Source organism: Megalops cyprinoides, chromosome 9 (assembly GCF_013368585.1).
Source record: "Megalops cyprinoides isolate fMegCyp1 chromosome 9, fMegCyp1.pri, whole genome shotgun sequence".
NCBI lineage: Eukaryota > Metazoa > Chordata > Actinopteri > Elopiformes > Megalopidae > Megalops > Megalops cyprinoides.
Window position 1 is genome coordinate 5,021,739 of NC_050591.1, and position 24,307 is coordinate 5,046,045.

The window sequence follows — 24,307 nt, forward strand, 5'->3', positions numbered from 1 at the left end:
ACGAATGAGCTGCTTTGGAGAGGGGCCGGAGCGCGTGCCTGTTGGCATAGTGTAGCGCTTTCTGAATCGAGGGTTTATACCATCAGAAAGGAGATACAGAGGCCACAGGACAGCTGATATTTGATGGACCATAGTGTCTCATTCATCAGAAGCCGTCCTGTAGCTGCGCTGTGTAGTGGACACTATGACTTCCTAAGTGTAGTGAACACTGCACTATCCTCTGTGTAGTGGGAGCTACGTGTTCCTCAGTGTGTTGTGAACGCTACAGGCCCCTCTGTGTAGAGAACATTACAGTGTCCCCTGTGTAGTGGACCCCACAAGCCCCTCTGTATTGTGGACACTACAGGCACTTTCACTCACATGTTTGCCTGTCCTGCCTGTGAAAGTGCGAAACTCCTGCCTGTGTGGACCCCAATATGTCCCCTCTTTACAGAGGTGTCCCCACTTTGTTAATGTGTCCCCACACTTAATGCAACCAGGGGCACTGACCCCACCACTGTGGTCTGACATCTACTCCAAGATGATGTCCTCGCTTTGCTCATTTCCTCATCATACAGGATGTAAGCTCTCCCCACCCATGAAGAGGTCAAAAAAGGAGGACATGGCCATCTATCCGGCCATCCAGTCGACATTCAGTGTGTGAACGTCTCCCCTGATACTCCTCCAATGGTGTACAGAGTTTAGTGAGAGTATCTGCTCACTAATGAAGCTTTCCTATCAAGATAATTTGCTGTTTTTTGATTATACATTAACACCAAATAAAAGGTTATTAAGGCCACTAACATAATGGGTTCTCAGTGGGGGGAGAGGGGATGTCTTTATTGAATCAGTAAGAAAAACACCCTGCCAGAGACGAGCCTAATTACAGGCCATCCCTCTATCTGAATGGAGCCATCTGCCAGTGTCACTGCCTTATTGTGTGTAGGGTTTCAATCATGAGTACACCACAGTGGCCAAAGTCTGTGTTTTAATTAGAGCACCAGCCCGTAATTATATTTATGTTATAATAATGACTTAGACGCACTGTTCTGCTTACCGTCTCTCATTGTTGGGGTACGGCTGTGATAATGTTTAATTACCCAGTTTGAACACTGCAGATTTAGTCACTGTCTCTTCTTAGAAGTGAACTTCAGAAAGAGTCAGCAGTATGGCTGCTCTCAGACACCAGCGTGACATCTCTCTCTGGCCTATTCAGCAGGTGCGCTCTGCATGTGTCAGTACACCTTGAACCACCGGCCACGGGCCTGTCTAAGCTCTCTGTTCCGAGTGTGGTTACTGTGTGAAATATAATGGAGATATAGCACGATGGTGGTGGTGGTGTTGAATAGAGTGTATGTGTGTGATCTGAGTGCTTGGCATGTGTTTGGCATTGATGCATGTTTGAATATGGTTAGCAGTGTTGTCTTTGTGCAGCTTCTCATGCCACTTTATCAGATGCACTTAAGCCACCCTGGATAAGAGCATTTGCCAAATGAAGAAAATGTCAATGATTGGGGAAAGGTGGCATTTGCAACCAGTCAGGGCTCAGATTTGGTAATGTGTAAGAGTGAACAGGAAAATGTTGAAAAGACTCCCTGTTTACTCTCCCCTGTGTATTTTGATATGGTGGGGGTACGTTATTAACAGAAGGCTGAATCCAAAGGACAGCTCTTACATGTGGTGCGCCCACAGCAGCTATTTTTGGCATTGACTGTGTTTTATTGGCGAAAACACGTTAGCGTTCACTTGGCGGCCGTGAGTCACTCACGAGGGGCTGTCAGAATCCCCCTCGGGCTGCCAGACAGAGGGGAGTAATCACCTGGCAGTCTTTCAGTTTGTCTGTCTCCACGGTGAAAGTTTTTCTCATGTCTCGTTGCGTGCCGAACACACGTGCGACCTTCAGCTTCCGAATACATTTGTGATCCAGAGGCCATCTGCCTGCTTGTGTTCCTCCTAATCCTGCAAGCTCCAAGAATGACAAAAATGTGATTGGTCATCAGACTGAAAAATCTACAACAGACAGAGAGAAGGAAGACTGTCAATTGGTCATAATGAAAAGGAGAACAAAGGCTGTGGATTGGTCAGAATGAAAAGGAGCAAAGAATCTCCCCATCGTACCAGAGGCACCTCACAGCAATGGTTGTAATAGTTCTCTGCCATTCCTGAGGTTTCTGGAGTCAGTTTCGAGCCACTTTGCATCAGTTCCTTAAACCTGTATTCCTAATTTCATAAGGGCGATGCTCAGGAGAGTTGGGCTGAGTGGCTGAGTCACTCAAAACCCACGCATCAGATATCTTTCCCACAATTCATGGCCTCTGAGGCTCTGAGAGGCTCTAACGACTGACAGCTGTGAAGATTATGCTCCTCTGCCGCTGGCCCCTCCCCCATGTGCCCTGTCGAGGTGACAAGACACCTTATTAAATGACACGGGAGGAATTACCATTTAACGGTCAACACTGATTTCAACAGCCCGATATTCCCCCTGCTTGTCCTTGTCCGTATGTTGTTTTTCATAAGCTGCCAAGCTTACGCATACACGCGCGCTCCTACGGTTTTGCTTGTGATTTGATTTGATAGTTCATCCTGGGAAAATGTAATATTAGATATGAGAAAAGGTGTTTGGTTTGCACCGGCATGTTACAGAATATGAAACGCTTGAAGGTAAGCCTGCGGAAATAGGTCTGCAGTATCAAGCAGCTTCCATTCAAAGGAAATCCATATCCATCCAGATACACCTCCCCCTCCAGCCAAAGGGGGACCAGCTCTCTACTCCCTCACTTCCTCTGTCTCTCTGTACACCCCCCCCCCTCACTCTCCCAATCTGTCCTTTCCCTTCTTCTGTGTCCTTTCTCCTTTGCTGTCCTCTCTCTCTCGCTCTCTCTCTCTCTCTCTCTCTCTTTCTCTCTCCCCTTCACTGTCCTCTGTTTCTCTCTCCCTCCCTTTCTGTGTGTAGTGCAGTAATGGTGAATTGTAATGTACCTCAGTCATAATCTCTAGGTGTAATATTAAGATGACCTGAAAGGCCTTACTGAGTTACCAGCCATTGAAAGGATCCTCGATTGGTTCATTTCAGTACCTGATCATGTCAGTCTCACACACACACACACACACACACACACACACACACACACATACAAATGCACACACTAACACACACTAGCACTGTGGTGAGTCTGAGTACTTTCCTGTTGTGAGAGAGGTGTTTGAATTGAGCAGGGGTTGAGAGGGATGTGAGCCATTGTTTGAGTTAACAAGGTGCTGGTCTTGTACAGCACAGTAGTACCAATATATGTCCTTTATTGTGCCCTCAGGAAAGCATTTAAGAGCAGGTTACAGGAGCACATGTTGAAGTGTTATTCTTTCCTGTAGTTACGTGTAGTAGTGCTTACTGCCTCCACTAGTTTAATGTCAGTGTGCTGATACTGATGCTGTTATTGATAGAACTGCTCATTTTCCCTGGGCTGTCAGTCCTTCTACATTACAGACAGACACACACACAATCCCTAATAAAAATTATTTTCACAACAATATTAAGGTCATATTGAAATGATCATTCATGTGTTAATTTTTTCAAGTTGGAAGGACTGTGTGTTGGTTAAGCTGGAGACACACACACCTGCCAGTCAGTCAGAAACTGTTTGTGACTGACTGCCACTTATAGTCACCGCAGTGTGTCCCACAGATAGTCTGTAGTCACCTCAACAAGTAGAATCGCGGGTGTGGGTCCCCAGCTTAAGAGTGAAGCAGAGCTGCTGACTGATCGCAGACCCAGCGCTGTGGTTGGTTGATATGAGTGTGACCCCTCCCACCTCCCCCAGGTTTCCCGGCGACGGCGTATGGACCAGTGGCAGCAGCAGCGGTGGCGGCGGCGCGTGGCTCAGGTAGGGGGGCGCGAGGAAGAGGCGGCTACACGGCATGCCCGCAGACCGCAGGGGCAGGTAAACGCTCTGTCGGTATTCTGTGTGGCTGCAGCTCTCCATCCTTCTTATTGGCTGTCTCTGTCTGTCTCCTCCCACAATGTTGCACATAGCCAGTCGCATAAGCTCACACTCTCACAGTTGGGCTCCACCCCTCTCACTGCCAGTACTGCCCACTGCACAGTGGGAGGGGCCAGGACAGGAAGTGGTGGTGCTCTGAGGGGCTGCAGGCACTGGGCTCTCCTGTTTCTTAATTGTGCTCATGCAGTAGTGTGTGATCTGCTCTGCTGTACCAGTCCACATGCTTGGAGATTTAGATCTCTCATGTTCTGGTCCTCCCACTGACTCTCTCCTGCTTGGGCCTGCCTACTGTGTGTACACACTGTCATCAAACAGGAGCAGAATGCCTGCATAGAATTTGGAGACACACTTGCACACTGACACACTCTCACACACACATGTGCGCTGACACACAGGTCCAGCTCTCTGTTTTCAAAGTCTAAAGGCTTAATTAACCAATTCCATTTTGTCCACTTGAAAAACAACAGTGAATACACAGTGACTAACAGCCTTCATGGCAGTTGACAGATGAGACGTGTTTTGCTCCTGGTGAAATGAGTGCCCTTTTCTAATTGGCCATCAGAAACTGCTCTCTGGGTAGCAGCATGACACCGTGGCTTGTGTACTGAGACACGGACAGGAGCGTGGCCTCTCCAGAATTTAACTTTACTTTGCCGAGTATACACCCTTACAGAGGCCAGCCTAGGTTACATACAATGCCTTATTCTTTTCCAGCTGGGCATTATTTTAAGCGAGAGACATCTCTCCACTGGTGTACTGCCTCATCTGGTAAACCCACAGCCTTTGGGTTTGTAGTGTTAGACCCTACACTGCACCTGTGCCATCCACTCACAGTCCCGCAGCTCTGTCTGACAAAAGCACCCCCTGCCTGTCAGCTTTGTTTGGGAGGAATGCAGAATAACACATCCTTGGACAGAAACCCATCAGTTAAGCCTTTCAGCTGGGTTCAGTCAGATGCTGTGATGTGGATGCCTGTCCCACGTGCTCCTCTGTTTGTAACATGCCACGGATTTGTTTTTTTTTTTTCGGCTGTGCAGAGACAGAGGATCCTCAAGGGCATAAATGTGTGTGAAAGAGCAGAAGGGAGAGGTGAGAGGTGAGACAGGAGGTGTTCTGCAGCTGGACCAACATGAGAGACCCAAATCTGAGAGGCCAATGGTGTAGGGTAGGTTTAGGGGAGGTGAAATTTCGGGTAAGGTTTCGAGGAGGTGAGTTGTAGAATAGAGATTCGGTGGGAGATATGGGCAGACAGATCTTAGAGCCACATCACTCCTGTCCTACACAGTCCAGTCACACTGCTATTACACGCAGCTGCGAGAGAAGCTCGCAAAGTGACGTCTGAAATTCAGAGATGACCTTTCTGTGACATCTCATCATCCTTTTACCGACTACAGTTCCCCCCTTACAGAGTGCTGGAATATACATACACACTCACATTTCCAGCTAGATCAGGATAATATCCACTGCCTCGCCTAGCAGCCCAACACCCCCCCACCCCCTTCCCAGATATCCTCAGGCTTAATGCCACTCTACGAAAGCAAGGCACAGATGACAGTGTCCTCTGTGACAGCACCGCTGTGACAATCACAATTCATATGTGACCAGCTGAGCTCTCTGCTTTTACGGCCAGCTATTTTCCTTAGGAAGCTGACCGAGTACTGCAGCGTGACCCCAGATTAACCCCTTTATTCCTTGCTGCCAAAGTTATGTGTTCAGCTCCCACTGTGATATCAAAATGGCCAATTTAAGGTATGTATCTCCTCAGAGATTTTTACTGGCTGTGACTGGAAGTAGCAGCGCTAGAAACACTAGTGTCTAACACTCCATTACTGGCTTGCCTGCCAGTGAGCTGTTATTGTAGTAACAGCATTCTACCACTAGAGGCACAAGTGGGACAAAAATGGAAGGAGAGAAGTCACAGCCAATATGAAGAGTGCTGGTTTAACAGTCATTGTTCTTTGTTGAAAGAGCACATGATGGAGGAAGAGCATGTTCACCGTAAAGAGATCATGGGATTTCAGAGAAAAGGTCACTCAAACACAATTATAGTTCCAGTCTCTACACAATGACAAATCAGGATCACACATTGCAAAAACCCGAAGATAATGAGATTCAGACGTTATAATCAAGCAGATCATTTTCAAATGAGAATAATACTAAACCACATCTGTTAAAGGAGGAAAAGGAAAACCAGAACCGGGATGAACAGACACAGTGTGCTGCATCTGTCAGAATCATTCAGTAGCTGCAGAGATCAGAGAACCTTATTTAGGTTGGTGTTCATTAAGGCCAGTCTGTCATGTGAGTATTTGTTGTCCAATCAGTTATTTAGCACTGGGATATATGGTTATGATTGGACAATACATGGTTATGTGCCAGCAAGGCAGCTATTTCGTTACACCTGTCTGAAACCCAGTTCACAAAGGTTCCAAACTAGCAACAGGGGGGACAAACCTGTTTTCATGTCTTTTGCTCCATGTTATGGTCCTGAATTAACTCATATAATAATAGATGATATTAATAAGCCTCCTCATTGCCGGTCTCACAACTTCCTTTCCATGCAAACATGCTGCTCACAGAGCTACAAAGGACCCCACTCTCAGGTTTCATGTTCTTATCCTTCACGCAACCAGCGGGAAATCCCCCCAGTGGCCCTGCCTGTGGCCAGGACAGTCCTCCTGATGGAGTAGCTGTCCTCTGTGTTGCCCTACAGCCAGTCGCCTGTTCAGCTGAACGTTCAATTGACAGCTCAGTTGCTGGTCGCTTCTGCCCCACCTCCATCCATCCCCTTTCCAATTCTGAAGTGGTGTGAAAGGTGCTCAGTCCAAGAATGTGCTGTCATTATCCCTCTGAAAAGATTGGCCAGTCGTTTCAGAGACGGCCGCTCTCAAGGCCCCATTAGGCATTGATCGTGTGGGGGTTTCTCTTTCAAGTGGAGGGCCCGGTGGTCGAGGACGACCAGCACGTGATCAGAGCAGCGCTGCTCCTTCACTCATTTTCCCTTTTCTCTCCCCTCTCTCTCTCTCACTTTCGCACGTGCAGCCTCATACCTGCACGTTAGTGAGACTCTAGTGCAGCACTCGTTAGAGGCTTGTTAGCCACACCATCTCGTTGAATAGCCAGCGAGCATAGCTGTCCTCGCTCGGTGCAGACAGACAAGTGCTGTACCATAGAGCTCTGTTTCCCTGACCTGTGCCATAAAGCTCTGTTTCCCTGACCTGTACCATAGAGCTCTGTTTCCCTGACCTGTACCATAGAGCTCTGTTTCCCTGACCTGTACCATAGAGCTCTGTTTCCCTGACCTTTGCCAAACAGCTCTGTCTCCCTCACCTGTACCATAGAGCTCTGTTTCCTTAATCTTGGTCCCAGTGTGTGGTGGTTTTTGCTCCAACTGCTCTAATTAGTCAGATTTGATTGATCTGTTGATCTGATACTGTGTTTCACATACCCCGACAAGTCCTTCAAGAGAGAAATCTGTCAGAGGTGCATGGAAAGATGCAAAGTGCAAAGTTTTGATGCTAAATTGTGGCTCTTAATGAAAGTTAGGGCAGCCATCTCAATTTATTTCCGTTGTTTGGTAGCAAATTGTTGTTGGTATAACTTTAGCATTTAACAACTATGTAGTGTTAATAATTGGTTAATTATTAACTAATTATTAATTATTATCTATAATATATTATATCGAAGGGTTAAAATAACTAGAAGTTTGACTACCTGTGTTTCACAAATATACCAACTCTCAGCTTATTTTTTCAGCAGCACATACCTTTTGAGTGATGTCTGTGACCAGGGATCAATTAACAGCTCAATCAAAGCTAGCCAATTAAGGGCTCAGCTGGAGCGAAGCCAGCACACCCAGCATGTATCCAGAGTCAGGGCTGGGGACTGCTGCAGGAGGGTGACATCTGGGTCATTATGGGCCATCAGGGCTTTGGGTGCTTTCTGAAGCTGGTCATCGTTACAGCACAGATTCTGCTGGACTGTAATCTGACTAAAATATGTTGTAGTGTTTTTGCTCAATATGTTCTAGAAACATGAGATGCTAGTTTTTAGAGTATGACATCATTGCATGAGTCCAACTAAATGTATTCTTTAGCTCCATGATATGTATGTGCATGTGTCATAGGACTAACCCTGACCAAAGCTTCAGATAAAGCCTGACTAACCCTGACCACATCTTCAGATAAAGCCTGACTAACCCTGACCACATCTTCAGATAAAGCCTGACTAACCCTGACCACATCTTCATGTAAAGCCTGACTAACCCTGACTAAAGCCTCAGTTAAACACTGACTAACCCTGACCAAAACCTAGATCTGACCTGTGCCTAACACAGTGCCTCTGTAGCCTACTCTAGTAGAGAATCGCCAGAAGTTGCATTTGCCCTATGGTAAAGCGCAGACACGTTATCATATTTATATATTATTATATATTGTAACCAACAACATGGCCATGTAGAGCCACTTTCAAACCTACCAGGAAAAAAAATCATTGACTGTGAAGTCACTGATGTGTTGGGCCATGAACTCAGACAGACAGACAGACAAACAGACTTGACACATAAAGACAGACCAACTTAGATTTACAGTCAGACACAAGTAGAAGAACAATAACAGAAAATCAGACATAAGCAGATAGGCAAACACAGGCAGGCAGACAGATACAAACAGACAGACAGATGCAGGCAGGCAGAGAGACAGACAGACGCAAGCAGACAGACTGGGGTTCGTGCTGCAGGTTGAGCAGTCATGTCTCTGTTGTTTCTCTCCCACTCAAAGTGAGTGTCTCTGACTGAGTGTGCTGCACTCCGAGCTGTGCGACACCCCTCTCTCTTCTGAGCGCGCAACCGCCGGAAGGTTTGTCCACGCCCTTTTCTCCACTCTCCCCCTCCCTCCCTCCCTCTGTCATCGCACCCTCTCCCCCTGTCCACCGCTGTCTGCACCAACTGGGTTTTCAAAAGAAAGAAATCTTTTTTCTTTTCTTTCAGCTGTTTTTAATGTCATTTCCATACACATTCTTATTTGAATTTAGTACATTTTTCTTAATTTGATTTTGTTGTATATGAAATACTAATTCTCATTTATTTTCCTCTTTCATTATCCTCCTGCTTTTCTTATGATCTGGTTTTTTTTCTGTGAAGGAGCCTCTTAATTTGTCATGCAAAACAATTCACACACCACTCCCCACCCCACCCCCCATCCCCGCCTGGCTCCTGTCTGTACCTGTGGGCCTGACTGCATGCCCCTGTTGTAGTGGTTATGGTAGCTGATGACGTAGACGTAGATATTAGTAGTATCTGATTTTCGTTTGTTCCTGTCTGGTGTTTGCTATCTGACGTAGATCCTTGGATGGTCTTGTTTGCATAACTCGTGGTTGTTGTCTCTGTGCCAATGAGCTTGCCGCCTGTTTCTCCGAGTTTGGAGAGGTTAAGATCCGAAGCCCCTTGGCGAGATTTCAGCCATTACCGCCAACCAAGGCCCCTTCCCCTCCGACGGAGCGGCACGGTCGCGGACCCGCTCCGGCGGGGGGGCCTGTGATTGGCCGGGATTTGCAATGCTAAAATAATCCACCTCTCCCGGCTCGGCGGGAAGAGATTTCTATTCATCAGCCCCAGCTGATGCGCCGAGGCTGGGCTCTCCGACCGGTGCACGCTCGGCGGTAAAGAGGACAGGAGGAGGGGGAAGGCATCTTTGAAATGCATCTTAGAGCTGCATGCAGCGAGAGGCTCGCGGCATCGCTCCAGGAGGCCCAGAGAGCGTGGGGAGAGCAGGGCATTAATATTCAGGGGAAGGGGGGCTGACCTTTACCTCACCGTCCCTGTCCCACCAGCCCCTCCGCCTCTCACAGCTGGGGTCCGCAGAAGCTCGTGACGGCTCCGCTGGAGATGGCCCGAGGGAAGGGTAAAGTGGGGACAACGTCAAGGAGGCGGGAATTGGGGGGGAGGGGGGGGGGGTTACATGGGTGGAGACATGGGGGGATGAGCTTTTTGGGGGTGCAGGGGTGTTTAGGTGGATGGGTAGGTGGGGGGTGGGGGCAGAGGAGGGGCGTGGGTTGTGGGGTGTTTGGAGGGAGGAGTGCACTGCAGCAGCAAGTATGAGCTTTATGTGGAAGCTGAAACAAGCCCTGCTGGAGGTGAAGAGCAATAAAGAGTAAGCCCAGTGGTCCCCTCGTCCCATCCTGTGGGGGTAGCTCTGACCGGATGGCGGCTTGTTTGGCTGTTTTGTTTTTTTTTTTCTTCTACCTATAATATCATCAGCGCCCACCGCCCGACCTCCTTGCACTTTGGCGGGTAGCAATGGCCCCTCTGCCCGTCTCTGTCCGTCAGCAGCTCCTGATGGGCAGCGGGCATGGGCAGCCAGGGTGGGGGGAGGGAGGGGGGCGAGGGGGGGGCGGACGCAGCTGCCAGCTGTGCCTCTGACTCACAGGGGAACGGATCGGCTGCAGGTGCAGAGGAGGCCAGCATGTCTCCCCTGCCCAAATGGCCAGGCATGGCGGAAAGGCACCGCGTAGCCGGTCCGCTCTGCTCCTGGGGCCCCACAGAGACAGATGCGTTTCCGAACCCCCCTTTTCCTCTCGCCAGAACTTTCACTTCTCCCTTTTTTCAGGGGGCAAGGGAGGAGAGGCTGGAGGGCGGGCCTCACTGGCAGTGAGAGAGAGCTCTGGGGTTGGGGGCGTAAAAGGCGATGGTGAGAATAAATTATCTGTTAAAATTCATTTGCCAAGCCTATCTGAGCACAAAATGACAAGACATTAACTATAGATTATTTATGAAACGTCTGCACTCACTGGAAAGGAGGGTCTGATGCTGTTAATTAGTCACCTATTCAGTTAGAAAAGGCTATTTTAAATGGGGAAGTGGAAGTTACTGGAGGCAACGAAGAGAGCTTGTAATTTTTAAAAATGACAGAGGTGGAAATGGAGTAGCTAATTACAGCTGTTCTGAAATTGAAAGCTAATTTGGACACGCATTTGACAAGCTTATTGACATCCTCTACCGAATGATACGTGCCGTTGGGTTCACTTGAAGCTGGGGGTGGGGAGGGGGGGTCAATGTGTGGATATGGGAGTCATGAGGTTCAGTGTCGGGATAATTACAGGCTGAGTTTTGTCAGTGAACACAGATTCTCTCTTGAGCCCTCCCAGGTGATGTCGCATTTTAGGGTTTTTTTTTTTTTTTTTTTGGCTAGAATCAGACCGTTGTCTGAAAGGGGAGTTTGTTGTAGGCTCAGATGCGGTCCATTGAAAAGTGGTTGAATGTCACCCTTGAGAAATTTGAATAATTGAATACATTTACATTTAGTTGTTTAGCTGACACCCTCATCCAGAGCAACTCACACAGCACACATAATAAGGATGAACAGTGGTGTAGATACTGAAATCGTTCTAAACACAATGAAACTGTCATTGTATGACACAATGCTGCAATCAAGTGCCTCTGTGAAGAGAGTGACATAAAGTGAGCCCACCACAGCAGTGCTGCAATGGCAATAACACGGTGCACCAGTTACCAGGAACCTGTGGCATCAAGGATATTAGACAAGAGTAAGGTTATATATGTATATGTGTTTCTTTTGTAATGGGGCTGTCTCACTAAAAATGAGTTTGCATTAATGCACTCTTTTGACAGATATGTGTATAGTGACCCTAACATGACTTCATTTGGTGACCTTAAGAATTAGAATAAACTTTATTTCAGAGCAAGTGCAATTTCTGTTTGCTAATGTTCACTACAAGAAGTGATGATGTCTTATGGTCTATCAGCAGAAGAATCATAAGACATCATACATGTATAAGCATAGTAACTCAAGAGCACAATAATGATAGGAGCAGGTATTTTCCTAAAATAATAATTCAGATCCTTATGTATCAAATTAATCCCACATGTAAAAAAATCTAAAAACAAGAACAGCAATACATCTGGTAATTCAAAATAAAGAAAAGAAATAAAGATTTTAATAGCTCAGACAATAAAAATAAAAGTAAAGTAAAACATTACTGAAAGATGGATGATGCTCCATGACTAGTTTGGTACTTTGGAATTCCTCACTTGAACAGTTTGCAACCTTTTTATACCTTTTTCATATATAACAACAAGAATGCTGCTTTGCAGAGTTCAGTGCTGTTGTTTTTAGTTTCATTTTTCATCCCCTCAGATTTAGTTCTTTAATTAATTTAGCCCATATTGCTGCTTGTCAGCTGAAATTAATCACTTTCTTATGATTTTATGGAGATGGAGCAGCTTTCCAAATTCCACACTTGATGCAGATATTGTGTTAATTCATCTTTTGTCGCATGCTGTTAATGTGCGAATTATTATTTTTTGCCTCTCGTACAATGTTGTTTTCAATAATAGTGATGATGAAGTGATGACAAAGGACTTTTATTCGTAGTGTGCAAATTGTCAGAATAAAACTCCTTTGTCCTTTGTAAATGTTTGAAATTTGGTATTAACAAGTACAGCTCTGTATTTTACCATGAACAACATGGCCTATGACCTTATATCATGCCACGGCAACTTGTTCTAGCTTTACTCTGAGATCATTCCCCTATGAAGGCGGGTCACCAAAGTAAAGATGGGAGTCGAGAGGGTATCCTTGCTGAGAAAAGTGGTCCGGACTCTGAGTGACCTTGGTAAATAGAAATAGATCATGTTAATGAAAGGTCTCTCTGAGAGCCTGAGCCCCAGACCCTGGGCTGCCCACCTCCCACCTGTAGAGAAAGGAAGGCGTTATTACCATAACGATCAACCCGGCACTCCACCAACACATCTCCCATCTGGTCCTTGTGGTCCCATTACCATGGTAACGCTGACCCGCTCATTTGTTTTTAGGAGATGACTAATTACTTCCCAATTACACCTGGTGAGGGGGAAAAAGAAATGCGACTGTCCACAACAAAAAAAACGGCCAAAGCTGGGACATTGTTATTAATAATAATTTGAAAATATTGTGACAGAAGTCAAGAGGAATGAGGTGATCGCGGGGCAGCTTCTGCAGTGGCTGGAACGGTGACAGGTCTCTGTCCAGCTCATTACCCACAATTCCCTCCCAGCAGCACTGGGCCAGTGGCCTCGTCATGCTTCCCGCTCCACTAGGTCCCAGCAATGTCATGTTATGGGGTGAGTGTGTCCAGCGCTCTGCCTTGCGGTGTCTGCGTAGTCCTTTGCTTCATTACTGCCACTGTCACCTCATGTTTAATAAGCTGAAATACAGTTTGTGCTGTTTGTGGCTTTTTTCTGATATTACTGAAAAGCAGACAGGTGTGTATGTGTGTGTCCGTAGCATCCATGTCAATTATATATATGTGTATATATTGAATGTACAGCTCGTGGTGGAACTTTCCCGCAGAAGCCTTGAATTGGCATAAATTGGTGCAATGAGTGTAAAATCATTGCTCACACAAGCCTACTGGAGCTACAGGGAGAGGCAGTTTTGGGTACTGGAGCTACAGGGAGAGACAACCCTGGGTACTGGAGCTACAGGAAGAGGCAGCTTTGGGTACCAGAGCAACAGGGAAAGACAGCACTTGAGTATAATTAGCCCATAGGTTGTTGATATAGCTGAAGCTAAAGCTGGAACTCATGTAGGCCAGGAAATCAAGCCCACAGTTCATTGATAAATACCTGCACAGCTTATTGTAAATTACATTACATTACATTCCATGCATTTTTCAGACACTCTTATCCAGAGTGACATCCAACACAATTAATGCCACCGTGCAGTGCTTCTCATACAATTGGCGCGTTTGCGGTCTCCTAATGGATGCGGTGTTAAGCAGCCATCAACACCGCGGCTTCACGCACAGACACAGGGGCTGGGTTGGGGGTGCAGATTTTTCAAACAAAAATCAGGTTTCATACAAAAATCTGGTTCAATACAAACTGCATGGAAGATAAAAGATGTAAGACAGGAACCATCCCTGCAGTCTACCTACGAGCAGGCTGTGTTAAGGCAAGCCAACAAGATTATAACCGACTCATCTCACATTTACATTTAGGTCATTTGGCAGACGCTTTTATCCAAAGCGACTTACAAGTGAGGAACAGCAAGCAAGCTACAGTAGTGCGGATATTGTATAGTGCAAAGCGGCACGACCGAGGCAACATGGTCCGAGAAGGACAATTGGTCATCAATCATGACACCCAGGTTTCTTGCAACCTTAGAAGGCTTGAGAGTATTTGAGGCAAGCTTTAAATTGATGCTGTGATGCAGGGATGGCTTGGCTGAGATGACCAAGAGTTCCGTCTTAGAGAGGTTTAGCTGAAGGTGGCGCGCCTTCATCCATAGGGATATGCCTGCAAGACAATCCGTGATCCACGCCTAGACTGTGGGGTCATCAGGCGGAAACGACAGATATAGCTGGGTATCGTCTGCGTAGCAGTGATACGATAAGCCTTGCAAGTGGATAACCGGGCCCAGAGATGTAGTATAGATTGAAAAGAGGAGGGGCGCTCATGTGCTACACAGTGAGTACCAGCTACTGCCATCAGGGAGGAGGTTTAAATTACCACATTGTCGTTTGAATAGATTTAAAAACTCTTTTATCCCTACTTCAATAAAAATTTTAAATGGCGGTAGACGTAATAGGGATGGAATCGATATGACCAATTTCCAGTTGTAGCGCCTCTCTGTACTTTTTTGGCATTATAGGTTTTATTTATTTATCTGTTTAACATTGGTGTTATTCATGTCATGTTTTTATCTGTCTTTTTTCTGTATGTTTTGATTATTATGTTCTTAGATATGTTTCTTGTTCCCTGTAGCTGTCTTACCCTGTCTTCATGTATGTGGAATGTTTTTTTCTCTATGGATGCAGCATGGGTGGAAGTCTGAGCCAAATTTCCCACAGCGTGGGACAATAAAGTGAATCTTGAATCTTGAATCTGGAATCATCATAGACACACCTGTTCCAGAAAGCTGGAGACAGCGGCCCTTCTCATACCCAGGTGTTTGGCTGTAGTGCTCCACCAATCTGCCCAGTCCCACCACACGCCCCCATCCCAGTTTCCCAGCACCATGCCCTCTCAGCAGCACCAACCCTTAGCCAGCGGCTCTGGTTGAAGGCACAGCATTCAAATTAGGGCTTTCCATTTGATGCCACGTTCCTGTGAATTCTGAATTCCACAGAGGAATTCTACATTTACCCAGAGGAGTATGGGTGGCCCTTACATCAAGAGGTGAATGGTGGCTGAAGTAGGCCATCAGTCCTGTGTGCAGTATCCAGGTTTTCCTTCCAGCTGAAACTGCAGTTTCCCAGAGTGTAATGAACTGTTAAATGGTCTGAAGTGAGGATGTGCCATTTCTGCTCCAGGATATGCAGTGATCCTTCCTCCAAGACCACATTATGACAGAAACATAACCTGACATTTCATCAGGGATCACTTCTCAAATAACTAATGCAGCCAATGCAGTCTGTTATGCACTCTGCAGTAATCTCGTTGACAAAGGGGTATATTAAGTAGGATTTGTTTGATTAATTGCTCAATTGATTGAATAATTGATTGCTTATTGCTTGATTGATGTTGATAGAAATTTATACCAGTCAGGTTAGTAGCTTATAGAGTATGACAATCCTCTTTTTTGTTTATAGTGTAATTTGATTTATCAATAAATTGATTAGCTGACACACAAGTGAAATCACACTGGAGTCTTGTGTGGACACGTGGTTGATATGATCTGATTGATTTGATTGGTTCATGAGAGTAAATCTACCTGTCTGCAGGCTCCTGAGGGGCTGCACACATAAGCAACCATAACGGACTAAACACTTGCATTCTGTTTCAGTCAGATTAATGATGAAGCACTTGAAATGCTTGTTTTCAAATAATCAGACTGGAAAGAATGGAAATTAGAACAGATGAGAAAGCTGCAGGCTGAAGCAATGTGTAAAATCTGCCACTACATGGTGTTATCCCTAGCTGTGTCTGGAGATACCCCTGGGGGATGTACTGTAGTTTGGGAATGAGCATGTCTTTTTCTTCTGTGAGAGCTGGAGTTACTGCTTTAATGTGGCGGTCCTCCTGAAAGCTGTTCTGCCCACAGGGCACTTGTTCTGATAAACTGCTGTGCTTCCCCATATTCAGCATTGATGTTTTCCCAGCTTGCTCCTGGGAGGTCAGGCTGGAACTGCTTCCTGGGGCACAGGAAGCAGCTTTGTTACTCTTCAGGACTAACTCCTGGCTTAGAGTTAAAGATGTTCATTCAGCAATTTAAATACAGCTCCAGTCACTGTTCAGCTGACCTACACAGATTCTGACAGTATGAAGCAATTGCAGTAATTCTGTATATCTGAGCAGTATGAGATGTTTATTCTAATACTGTATAATCCATATCTGTTTGATTACGAAAGTTGTTGTAGTTTTGCACAAATGTATGGACACATACACACTCACACAATTGCCCCACCCTGTTGTGAATTACTCCAATTCAGTGCTAGTGATAGCACTTCCTCCGCGTGCAGCTTTGCTATGTGGCTTTGTTCCTGCGATGTGAACTGCAGACTCGGGCACATGCACATGGATAGTACAGTTTTGTCTGTTACTAGCTGTTGATCTGTAACAAAAGGTGAGATCCATGAGAGGAGGGATAAACTGCAACCCTCTCCCCTCTCTCAGAACAGAGACAGTGAGACCTTACAGCAGTACTAGAGAAACTTTGATCCTTTAAATGCTGCAGTTTAATTCAGTTTTGTTCCTCAGTCTCGCTTAACGAAAGCGACTTGTTTGCGTGCAGGGAGAGGTGAATTAGCTCTGCAAGCTAATCAAGGCTCCCCATTCTTCCAGATGGCAGAACAGGCCCTCTCTGGAGACTGGGAATGGGAGCTTTTTCAGCCTGATTTTATTCCATCATTTTACACAGGTAGTGCTATCATGAGGAGCGATCTACCTGAATAATAGAAGTAATTTTAACTTCTTTACTTGATAAGACCTCCCTGTGCAACCAAGGGCTAATTTTCTATGTCAATGCAAACAAAGGTGACGCACCGAGTGTTAGCATGTGTGTGTGTGTAATTGTGTCTGTGAATGCATGTGTGTCTTCGAGTGAGTGTGTGCGTCCTCTTTTCAGTGCATTGTGTTTGTGTTAGATTGTGTCACGTTTGTGTAAGTGTTTTTGTAGGAACGTGTGTGTGTTGTGTTTGCATGAGTGTGTTGTGTTTGTGACTGCGTGTGTGTTATGTTTGTGCTGTATAGTGTTGTGTTTGTGTGAGTGTGTTGTGTTTGCATTTGTGTGTGGTGTAGTGTTGTGCTGTGTCTGTGTGTCCTGGAATGAGGATTGACTGTGATTGGTAGCTGCCAGTCTTGGCTCCAGCACCCCAGGTGCATTGCACACAGAGAAAGCCTTTCTCTGCAGCCGTCCTCTTCTGTTTAACTAATGGGGAGAGATAGTAACGAAGAAAGGTCTGCATTTGTTTGTTGTTTAAGATCTAATTAGAAAGATGAGAGGACGCAGAACGGATGCTTGCTTGTTTAATTAGAGGCGAGTACAGAACCCACTTTGAACCTCAAGGATACCCAGCTATTAGAGCGTAACATCAAAAAGGGATTAAACCTTAAGTGGCTTTTTTTTGTTGTTTTTAAATGATTAAAGATGAGCTGCTTGAGTGGGTTCCTCCAGTGAAGGCTTTCTGATGAGGCTCTTTCTGGAACTGGAAAGAGAGAGAGAGAGAAAGGGAGCGATGTAGGAGGGAGAGAGAGAGATGGGACGGGAGAGATGGAGGGGGCGGAGAGAGAGACGGAAAACAGGACTGGGTGAGAGAGAGGAAGAGAAAAGGAATAGAGGATCCTGTCTGAATTTTCATACATGGATACCATCATCTCATGACGGATGTTCTATATTTATAGGTATATATATATATATATATATATATATATATATATATATATATATGTGTAATATATATTCTCCCCTGGGTGGTAAAGCCTTCAGTGGTGCAGTGGTGGCTTAGTGGATCTGCACTGACCTACTGATCCATTTTAACTCAAAACCGTCTTTGAGGGTCAGGGGAAATGTGAAATGTGACTATTCCCATGATGCCTTGCAAAGGAGCCAATAGTATTCATGTTTGCAGAGCCTGTCCAGGAGGAGCTTGTGCCAGGGGAGAGCCGCCTGCATGTCAATCACTCAGCTGCTGTGGTCGCTGTGAATCGGGCGAGGTTTCAGATGTCAAAGTGCAGCGATGGCAGCATTAAGGGGCTTGTCTGTGTGCCCCATATCCATCAGCGTTAGACCACATTTACTCATTATTTTGCAGCAGCAAGACTGACTTATAACTTCCTCTGAACAGTTGGCTGCTCTTTGATGAGAAATGTTATAATGAATGAATCCCTTTAATGTTGCTCATCTTAACTGATTGTAAGTGATGCAGTGATGCAGTGATTTGATTGTGTTTCAGCTTGTGTCAAAGTCAATATGCGGCTGACAGAGTTTTAAATGAGTGCGTGTAACACATTTAGGCCCTCCTGATGCAGGCGCAGATGTGCAGAAACACTGGTGTAGATACGTTATTAAAAGCCAGCAGGCTTTTCCTTTCTTTGCTGTTTACACTGTTATGGCTGCCGGTGTGGGGTGTTGCGGATTCGGGGTTGTGGTCTTTCTTCTGTTCCATTCAGTTTGCTCTCACAGATTCTTGAAAAAGCACTGATGGAAGGCAATGTGCTTTTGATTGGTGTTGAATTAAATCAATAACTGTTCTGGGAGCAGTCATTATAGCCTCAAATTGTCATCATTAGTCTGATGTTTCATTTTTTCTCGCTTTGCTAGTTTTATCATTGAGCCAGAAAAGCAAAATGGAAGACTCAACCCCATCTTCCAGCTTCCTCTTCCAAATGGTACATATCCAAGCTATATCTTAAAATTATTGAATCAAAAGTGTAAAAATACTCACGGCTTTTGCAGAAAAATAAAAACATTATCTTGGTTTACATATGCATAAACTTTAATTAGATTGACACACATATCCCCATGTGCTGCGTAATCAGAGATTATTTCTCCCAGACAAGCATTCGTCATCTTTAACCCTGGTTGGCTAGCCTACAGACCCTCCAGTTTTTCCATCTGTTACATTATTTTTGCACCTGCAAAACTTACCTCCTCATGTTTTTGTGAGGTATGGTTCACTGCTTGATCTGAGGCTGTGTGTTATAGTTTGTAGGTTGGTTTGCAGGTATGCTTTGTATGTTGGTCTGAAGCTGGTTTGGTTTGTGGGTCAGTTTGAAGCTGTGTGGTGTGGTTTGTAGGGTAGTTTGAAGCTATGGTTTGTAGGTCAGTTTGAAGTTGTGGTTTGTAGATCGATTTGAAGCTGTGGTTTGTAATTTGGTTTGAAGCTGAGTGGTATGGTTTGTAGGTCGGTTTGAAGCTGTGCCGTATGGTTTGTGTATGATTGGTATGTTAGGAGGGTGGGCAGGACTACATGAGGGGAGAACTTTCACTATGAGCCAGTGGAGAGTGCAAGTTTTCAGGTTGAGAGTAATTTGTGAGGAGTGTGAAGCTAGGAAAATCAGCCGCCCTTAATAGGAACAGAGTGCAGAGAGATCAGTGTGGAGATCAAACACTCCTCCATCCACCTGCAGTCCTGAACTGTCGAGAGACCTTATCACTCCTTGCCATTTCCTCTAAATCCAGCTAAGATGCTCAAGGAATCAAGAAAATAAAATAAATGGCGTGACATCAGCATTCTGTTAAGACAGCTCCTATAGACGGAATGACCACTGGCCTGACTCTGAGGAGAACCCTGGTCTCTGGACAATGCTGGGAATGTTGGATAAAGGGCAGACCAAACACTGCTGTGGTCAATATTTAGAGTGGACTGGAACCTACTGAGGCTGTATCAGGTCCTCATTAATCCAAGCCTGTGATTCTTGTTTTTTTGGTTGTTTTGTGTTTGGTAAACAAAAATACTGTTTCTTGACAGCTATATCTTCAGTCCCTATATTTTCTCTGAAGTCCTGTTTAAAAAATAATGCATTTTTTGCTGACACAAATCCAAAGGCCGCCTGCTCATACTACGTGGGCAACATTGGGCAAGGTGCCATTTTTTTAAGCCCATAATTTGGGGAGTGGGCAATCTGCCAGCAAGCAATGATATCGCAAGCATGAAGGGCTGACTGCATATCTGGTGTTATATCGTACACAAAGCTGTTTGTGCATGCGCATTCACATGTATTCCCCTTGGATATTGCCACCGGCAGGCTGTGACAGGCTCATTTTTACTCACTAGCTGAGGTGTCCCTTTGATCAACTCTTGAGATTAAAACGAGAATCATGGAGGAAACAAACTTAGATAAGCATGTGAGGTTGCGGACTGCAGCGAGAATATTGCCTGGATTGAATGAGGTGTGGTTTCCCAGCTTCAAATGCATCAGCTAGGGGTACGAGATTAAAGATTTAATTGCAAAGGTAATACCTCGAGCGCACAGGGTGGGAAAAGGTGTAAAGCCAAACAAGTGTAGTTTATCTCTTTGTGAAATTTTGTTGCCTCAGTGGTATTTTACGGTTATGAATTGTACTTAAGTCTCTCACATCAATTCAGTACACACTGAGATGAAGCCAGAGTGAATTTTAACATGAATACATAGGCATAGGCCTTCTTGGATTTATGAACAAAGGCCTGAAATGAATTATCGATTCGCATGGATGGTGTTTCTATGCTTATTGAAAGGAAGCAATATTTCTGTCATATTACCGTTTGGCTAACTCTGCGCTGAGTCTCAGTGGGAGTTTCTCGGTGTGGGTTGACGTTTGTGTGTGCATTTTGTTCCAGTCGATCTGAAGGCTGAAGGTATCCCTTCCTCAAAAGTAAAAACACGGCGTGGCGCTTCAGGGTAGGAGATTAACCGAAGTGGCAGCAGCGCAATAGGCCGCACTAGCACACGCTTGAACATAGCAGAGTGACAGGAGACAGGACACAGCATGGGCTTCTCACTGGTCCTCTCCAGCTGTCTGCTGGACCATGTGGGGTACGTGCTCGACAAAAAAAACACAGAAAAGTGCCAAACCTAAAATAACCCATAATAAGCAAATGACACTTGGTTGGGCCTTTGTTCACAGCTGCCTCTGTACAGTATCACCACACGGTACAGTATCACCACACCAATAAAACACCACGAGCTTTTGACGTTGCTGTGCAAAGTTTTTCCACGATGATGGAGTACCCCCCTCCCCCCACCCTGTACTGTATCTCCCAGGGTTCCCCGATTACGGGTTCTATTCCGCGCCCAGTGACCACCGGGCGCCGGCCTGCTCCTTTGCGGACTATGGCTCCTCGCTGGGCCCCCACACCCCCGAGATGCTGCAGAACGAGCATGCCACGCCTGCCTGCACCTCCCCCTTGCAGCACCTGCGCAGCCCGGATCAGTTTAAGACCCCAGGTTTGTAACCACGCCCCCACTCCAACCCCTCCCTCCCACCTCCGTCATCGGCCAATTGGTCTGAATCATGACGTTTGCTCATTCATTGAACAAGTCTGAGCCATTCATTTTTTATTTATTGTTGAAAGAGAATTTAAAAATGCAAATGTTGCAAGAGTTGCCATTGACAGGGCTGTCCTGCAAGCCCCTGCATGCTTATGAACCATATTTTATTAACATTATTTTATACTGCTGTATATTTTATTTGTATTTGTTCCACTTTTACAGTTTCAGACATACATATGCATACATCACTCTGCATTGCACTGTTTATGACTGTGTTTGGGTGGAAGCAGGTACAGTTGGCATGCTCTGTTCCCTTGGGGGATGGGGGTGGGGGAGGGAGGGGTAAGGGGTTGCGGGGGGAAGAGGCACCCCTCCCCGCTCTCTGTGCCGCACAGCCAGACCACACCGATTTTCGCATCACTCAGAGCCCGATGCTCCGCACCCAGAGAGCGTGTGAAAGGCTCTAATTTGAAATGATCGCCGGCCTCTGCTTGTAATGTAATAATCATCAGCGGGTGAGTTATGGAATGAGATGAAGGTGGCAGATGAGGCTGCGACCTTGCTCTGTCCACCCCCCCCGCCCCCTCATCCCACCCCCTTAATGCGGAGGACGACCGCCCGCGAACACGCTCTGTCCCTGCTCAGCCCCTGATAAGATCACGTGCAGCACACGCAGAGACACACACGTACATGAATATGTAACACCTGGCTATTGTGGCGACGCCCGTAGCATTCATCAGTGGCGGGAGAGTACTGTGGGCTCCTTACCACATGCATAATTTAATTAATCTCTCCCAGATGAAATTGGATTTTTCAGTGCAACACATAATGAAGTGCTGTATTTTAACAGCACGGGTATCTAATTAGTCACTGGAAACAAATTGTTGGTGTTCCCGCTGAGGTTATTCATTCACTGTGGAACGGAAGCACCCTTCGTGTGCTGAACTGCATCCCCACTGCAAGAGACACACACATGGCTTTGTAAAAGGCCCAGCAGTAGACATGCTACTTTCCTGATGGGCCAGTGAATGCTCCCCTCCATATGGAGGGCAACAGCGGGGTCAGCCAATACGTTGCTGGAAAGTGTGTGAGTCTGGGGTGTTCATGCTGTTGTGCTGGTATGCAGCATTTAGTTCTGATAGAGGATCCAAAGAAATTAGCCCTGTCAGTTTGGTGGACAGTTTGGTGGTAGTGTTACTATTGTTCGTGATGGTGTTACTATTGTATGGGTTCTGTGGTTGCTTTCCTATGTGAAAGCTAGCCTAGTTGGAGTGTGTTTTTGGCTGTTGGGAGGGACCGATCTTTAGCTTGACCTCTTGATCTCATTCCAGGATGTTCCCCCTCTGTCAAATGTTGTCCCTATTCGCAGGGGAGACACTGGGCTTTGGTGTGTGGAGATTGAGAGGTTGGACCCTAAAGTTCAGTCTTACTAAGCCTACATGGACAGGAGAGAAGAAAAACTGCTTGCCTGGACATTACATACTTGCATGGAAACCCATATTCTCTCTGTGGGGTTAGATGCATCTTTAATTAAATATAATCGGTTTCCTCCACACCTGCCATACAGTAAAGGTTTAGGCCCATCCAGGCCTAAAGTTTGTGGTTTAGGCCCATCCAGGAATGTAATTATGAATGATTTTGATGGCAATCAGCAGTCTTATGGTTGTGTGCCAGATATCCTTATGTTCCTACATGGTCACATCCTGCTTAGCTCCTTCCTATGTGGCAATCACCGTGGCTGATGACACATCAGGATCCAAAATGGTACAGCGATTGACTCTGTGCTCACTCTCTACAACCTAGATGCATTGTGGGAAAAAGCCATATCTAAAAAGTCCCTTACTTTCACTGTGCATGTACATGTCTGAATTTCAGGTGCCATCCCTTTGAGAAATGAACAGGTCTTGCGAATTCTGTATTGATAGAAAAAAGCTGTTAAACTGGCCCTGTATGGCATCAAGCAAGAGGCTGAGCTTTCTGGGCCTTTGTACTAGGCTATCCTTTGAGATGTCCTTTGTGTTGATGGCGCTGGAAGTTACCTCTCGGGCTTTGGACCACCTGAGCTGTGCAGGGATGCACTTCACATGCAGGGGCATTTCACCTCCATCAGGGGGACCCCCTAGAGACCAGCCGAGTTGAGACGAGACACCACACCTCAATGCTCCTACCGTTGTGGATGTTATTCTCCCTGAGAGCACTTCTGCTGTGCCATTCTGGCTTACAGAATACAGAGGACAGGAAGGACAGGGCAAAGAAACCATCATGAGTTACATTACAGCATTACACCCACATATCACAGTGACACTAGTATCTTTTAATGTACAAGCCAGTATGAGCCAAATATCCAGAAAATAGGCCTAGGGTTGTTGTTCTTTGACCAGGGGCTGGAAATATGAGAAGATTTCTTGGATCACATTTGCATTTACATTTCATCATTTAGCAGATGCAAACAAATAGTGCATTTAACAAAACAGCATGAAATGTTTTACAAAACAAGGACATGCACATGATATCACACGCAAATGAGATGCAATATCTCAATTATTATAAGAGTGAACTTGTAGAAAACTACAAAATTACAAAAAAACAACACAATTGCTGGAGCTGGAGGAGAGGGGGGTCTTCACTCTGTGACGGACTGTGGCTGAAGATTCAGCTGTTTGACTGCATATTGTGTAGGTTGGATTGCATAGGCGGACTGACTCGCTGTTTCCGGCCGTGCAGCTGTGTTCTGTCAGAGGCAGCCCTTCCCTCTGCGGGGGGACCTGTGTGTAATCGGTGTGTGTGTCTGCTGTTCATGGCCCAATACCAGTGCTTTAAAATTCTCTCATCTTCATCAGAGAGTCCCCTCAGGGAAGGTGTCCCAGCGGCAGGTGTTTTGATTTCACATGGATGAAGGGAACGTGAGCACCTGTTAAAA

At 45.9% G+C, this 24,307-nt stretch overlaps 1 protein-coding gene across 6 annotated transcripts in view; it reads left to right on the forward strand.

The window, feature by feature from the left end:
* msi2b (musashi RNA-binding protein 2b) overlaps nucleotides 1-24,307 on the forward strand; it is a 204,444-nt gene that overhangs the window by 171,205 nt on the left and 8,932 nt on the right. For 2 of the 6 annotated variants that reach the window (XM_036536439.1, XM_036536440.1), the window contains exons 11-12: nucleotides 3,798-3,917; nucleotides 21,160-21,342. The exons of 1 other annotated variant lie outside the window; for it this stretch is intronic. In XM_036536439.1, the coding sequence (XP_036392332.1) occupies nucleotides 3,798-3,917; nucleotides 21,160-21,342 (303 nt within the window). The remainder of the gene's footprint in view (nucleotides 1-3,797; nucleotides 3,918-21,159; nucleotides 21,343-24,307) is intronic. 3 more of the 6 variants (XM_036536441.1, XM_036536442.1, XM_036536443.1) reach the window with 3 other exon arrangements.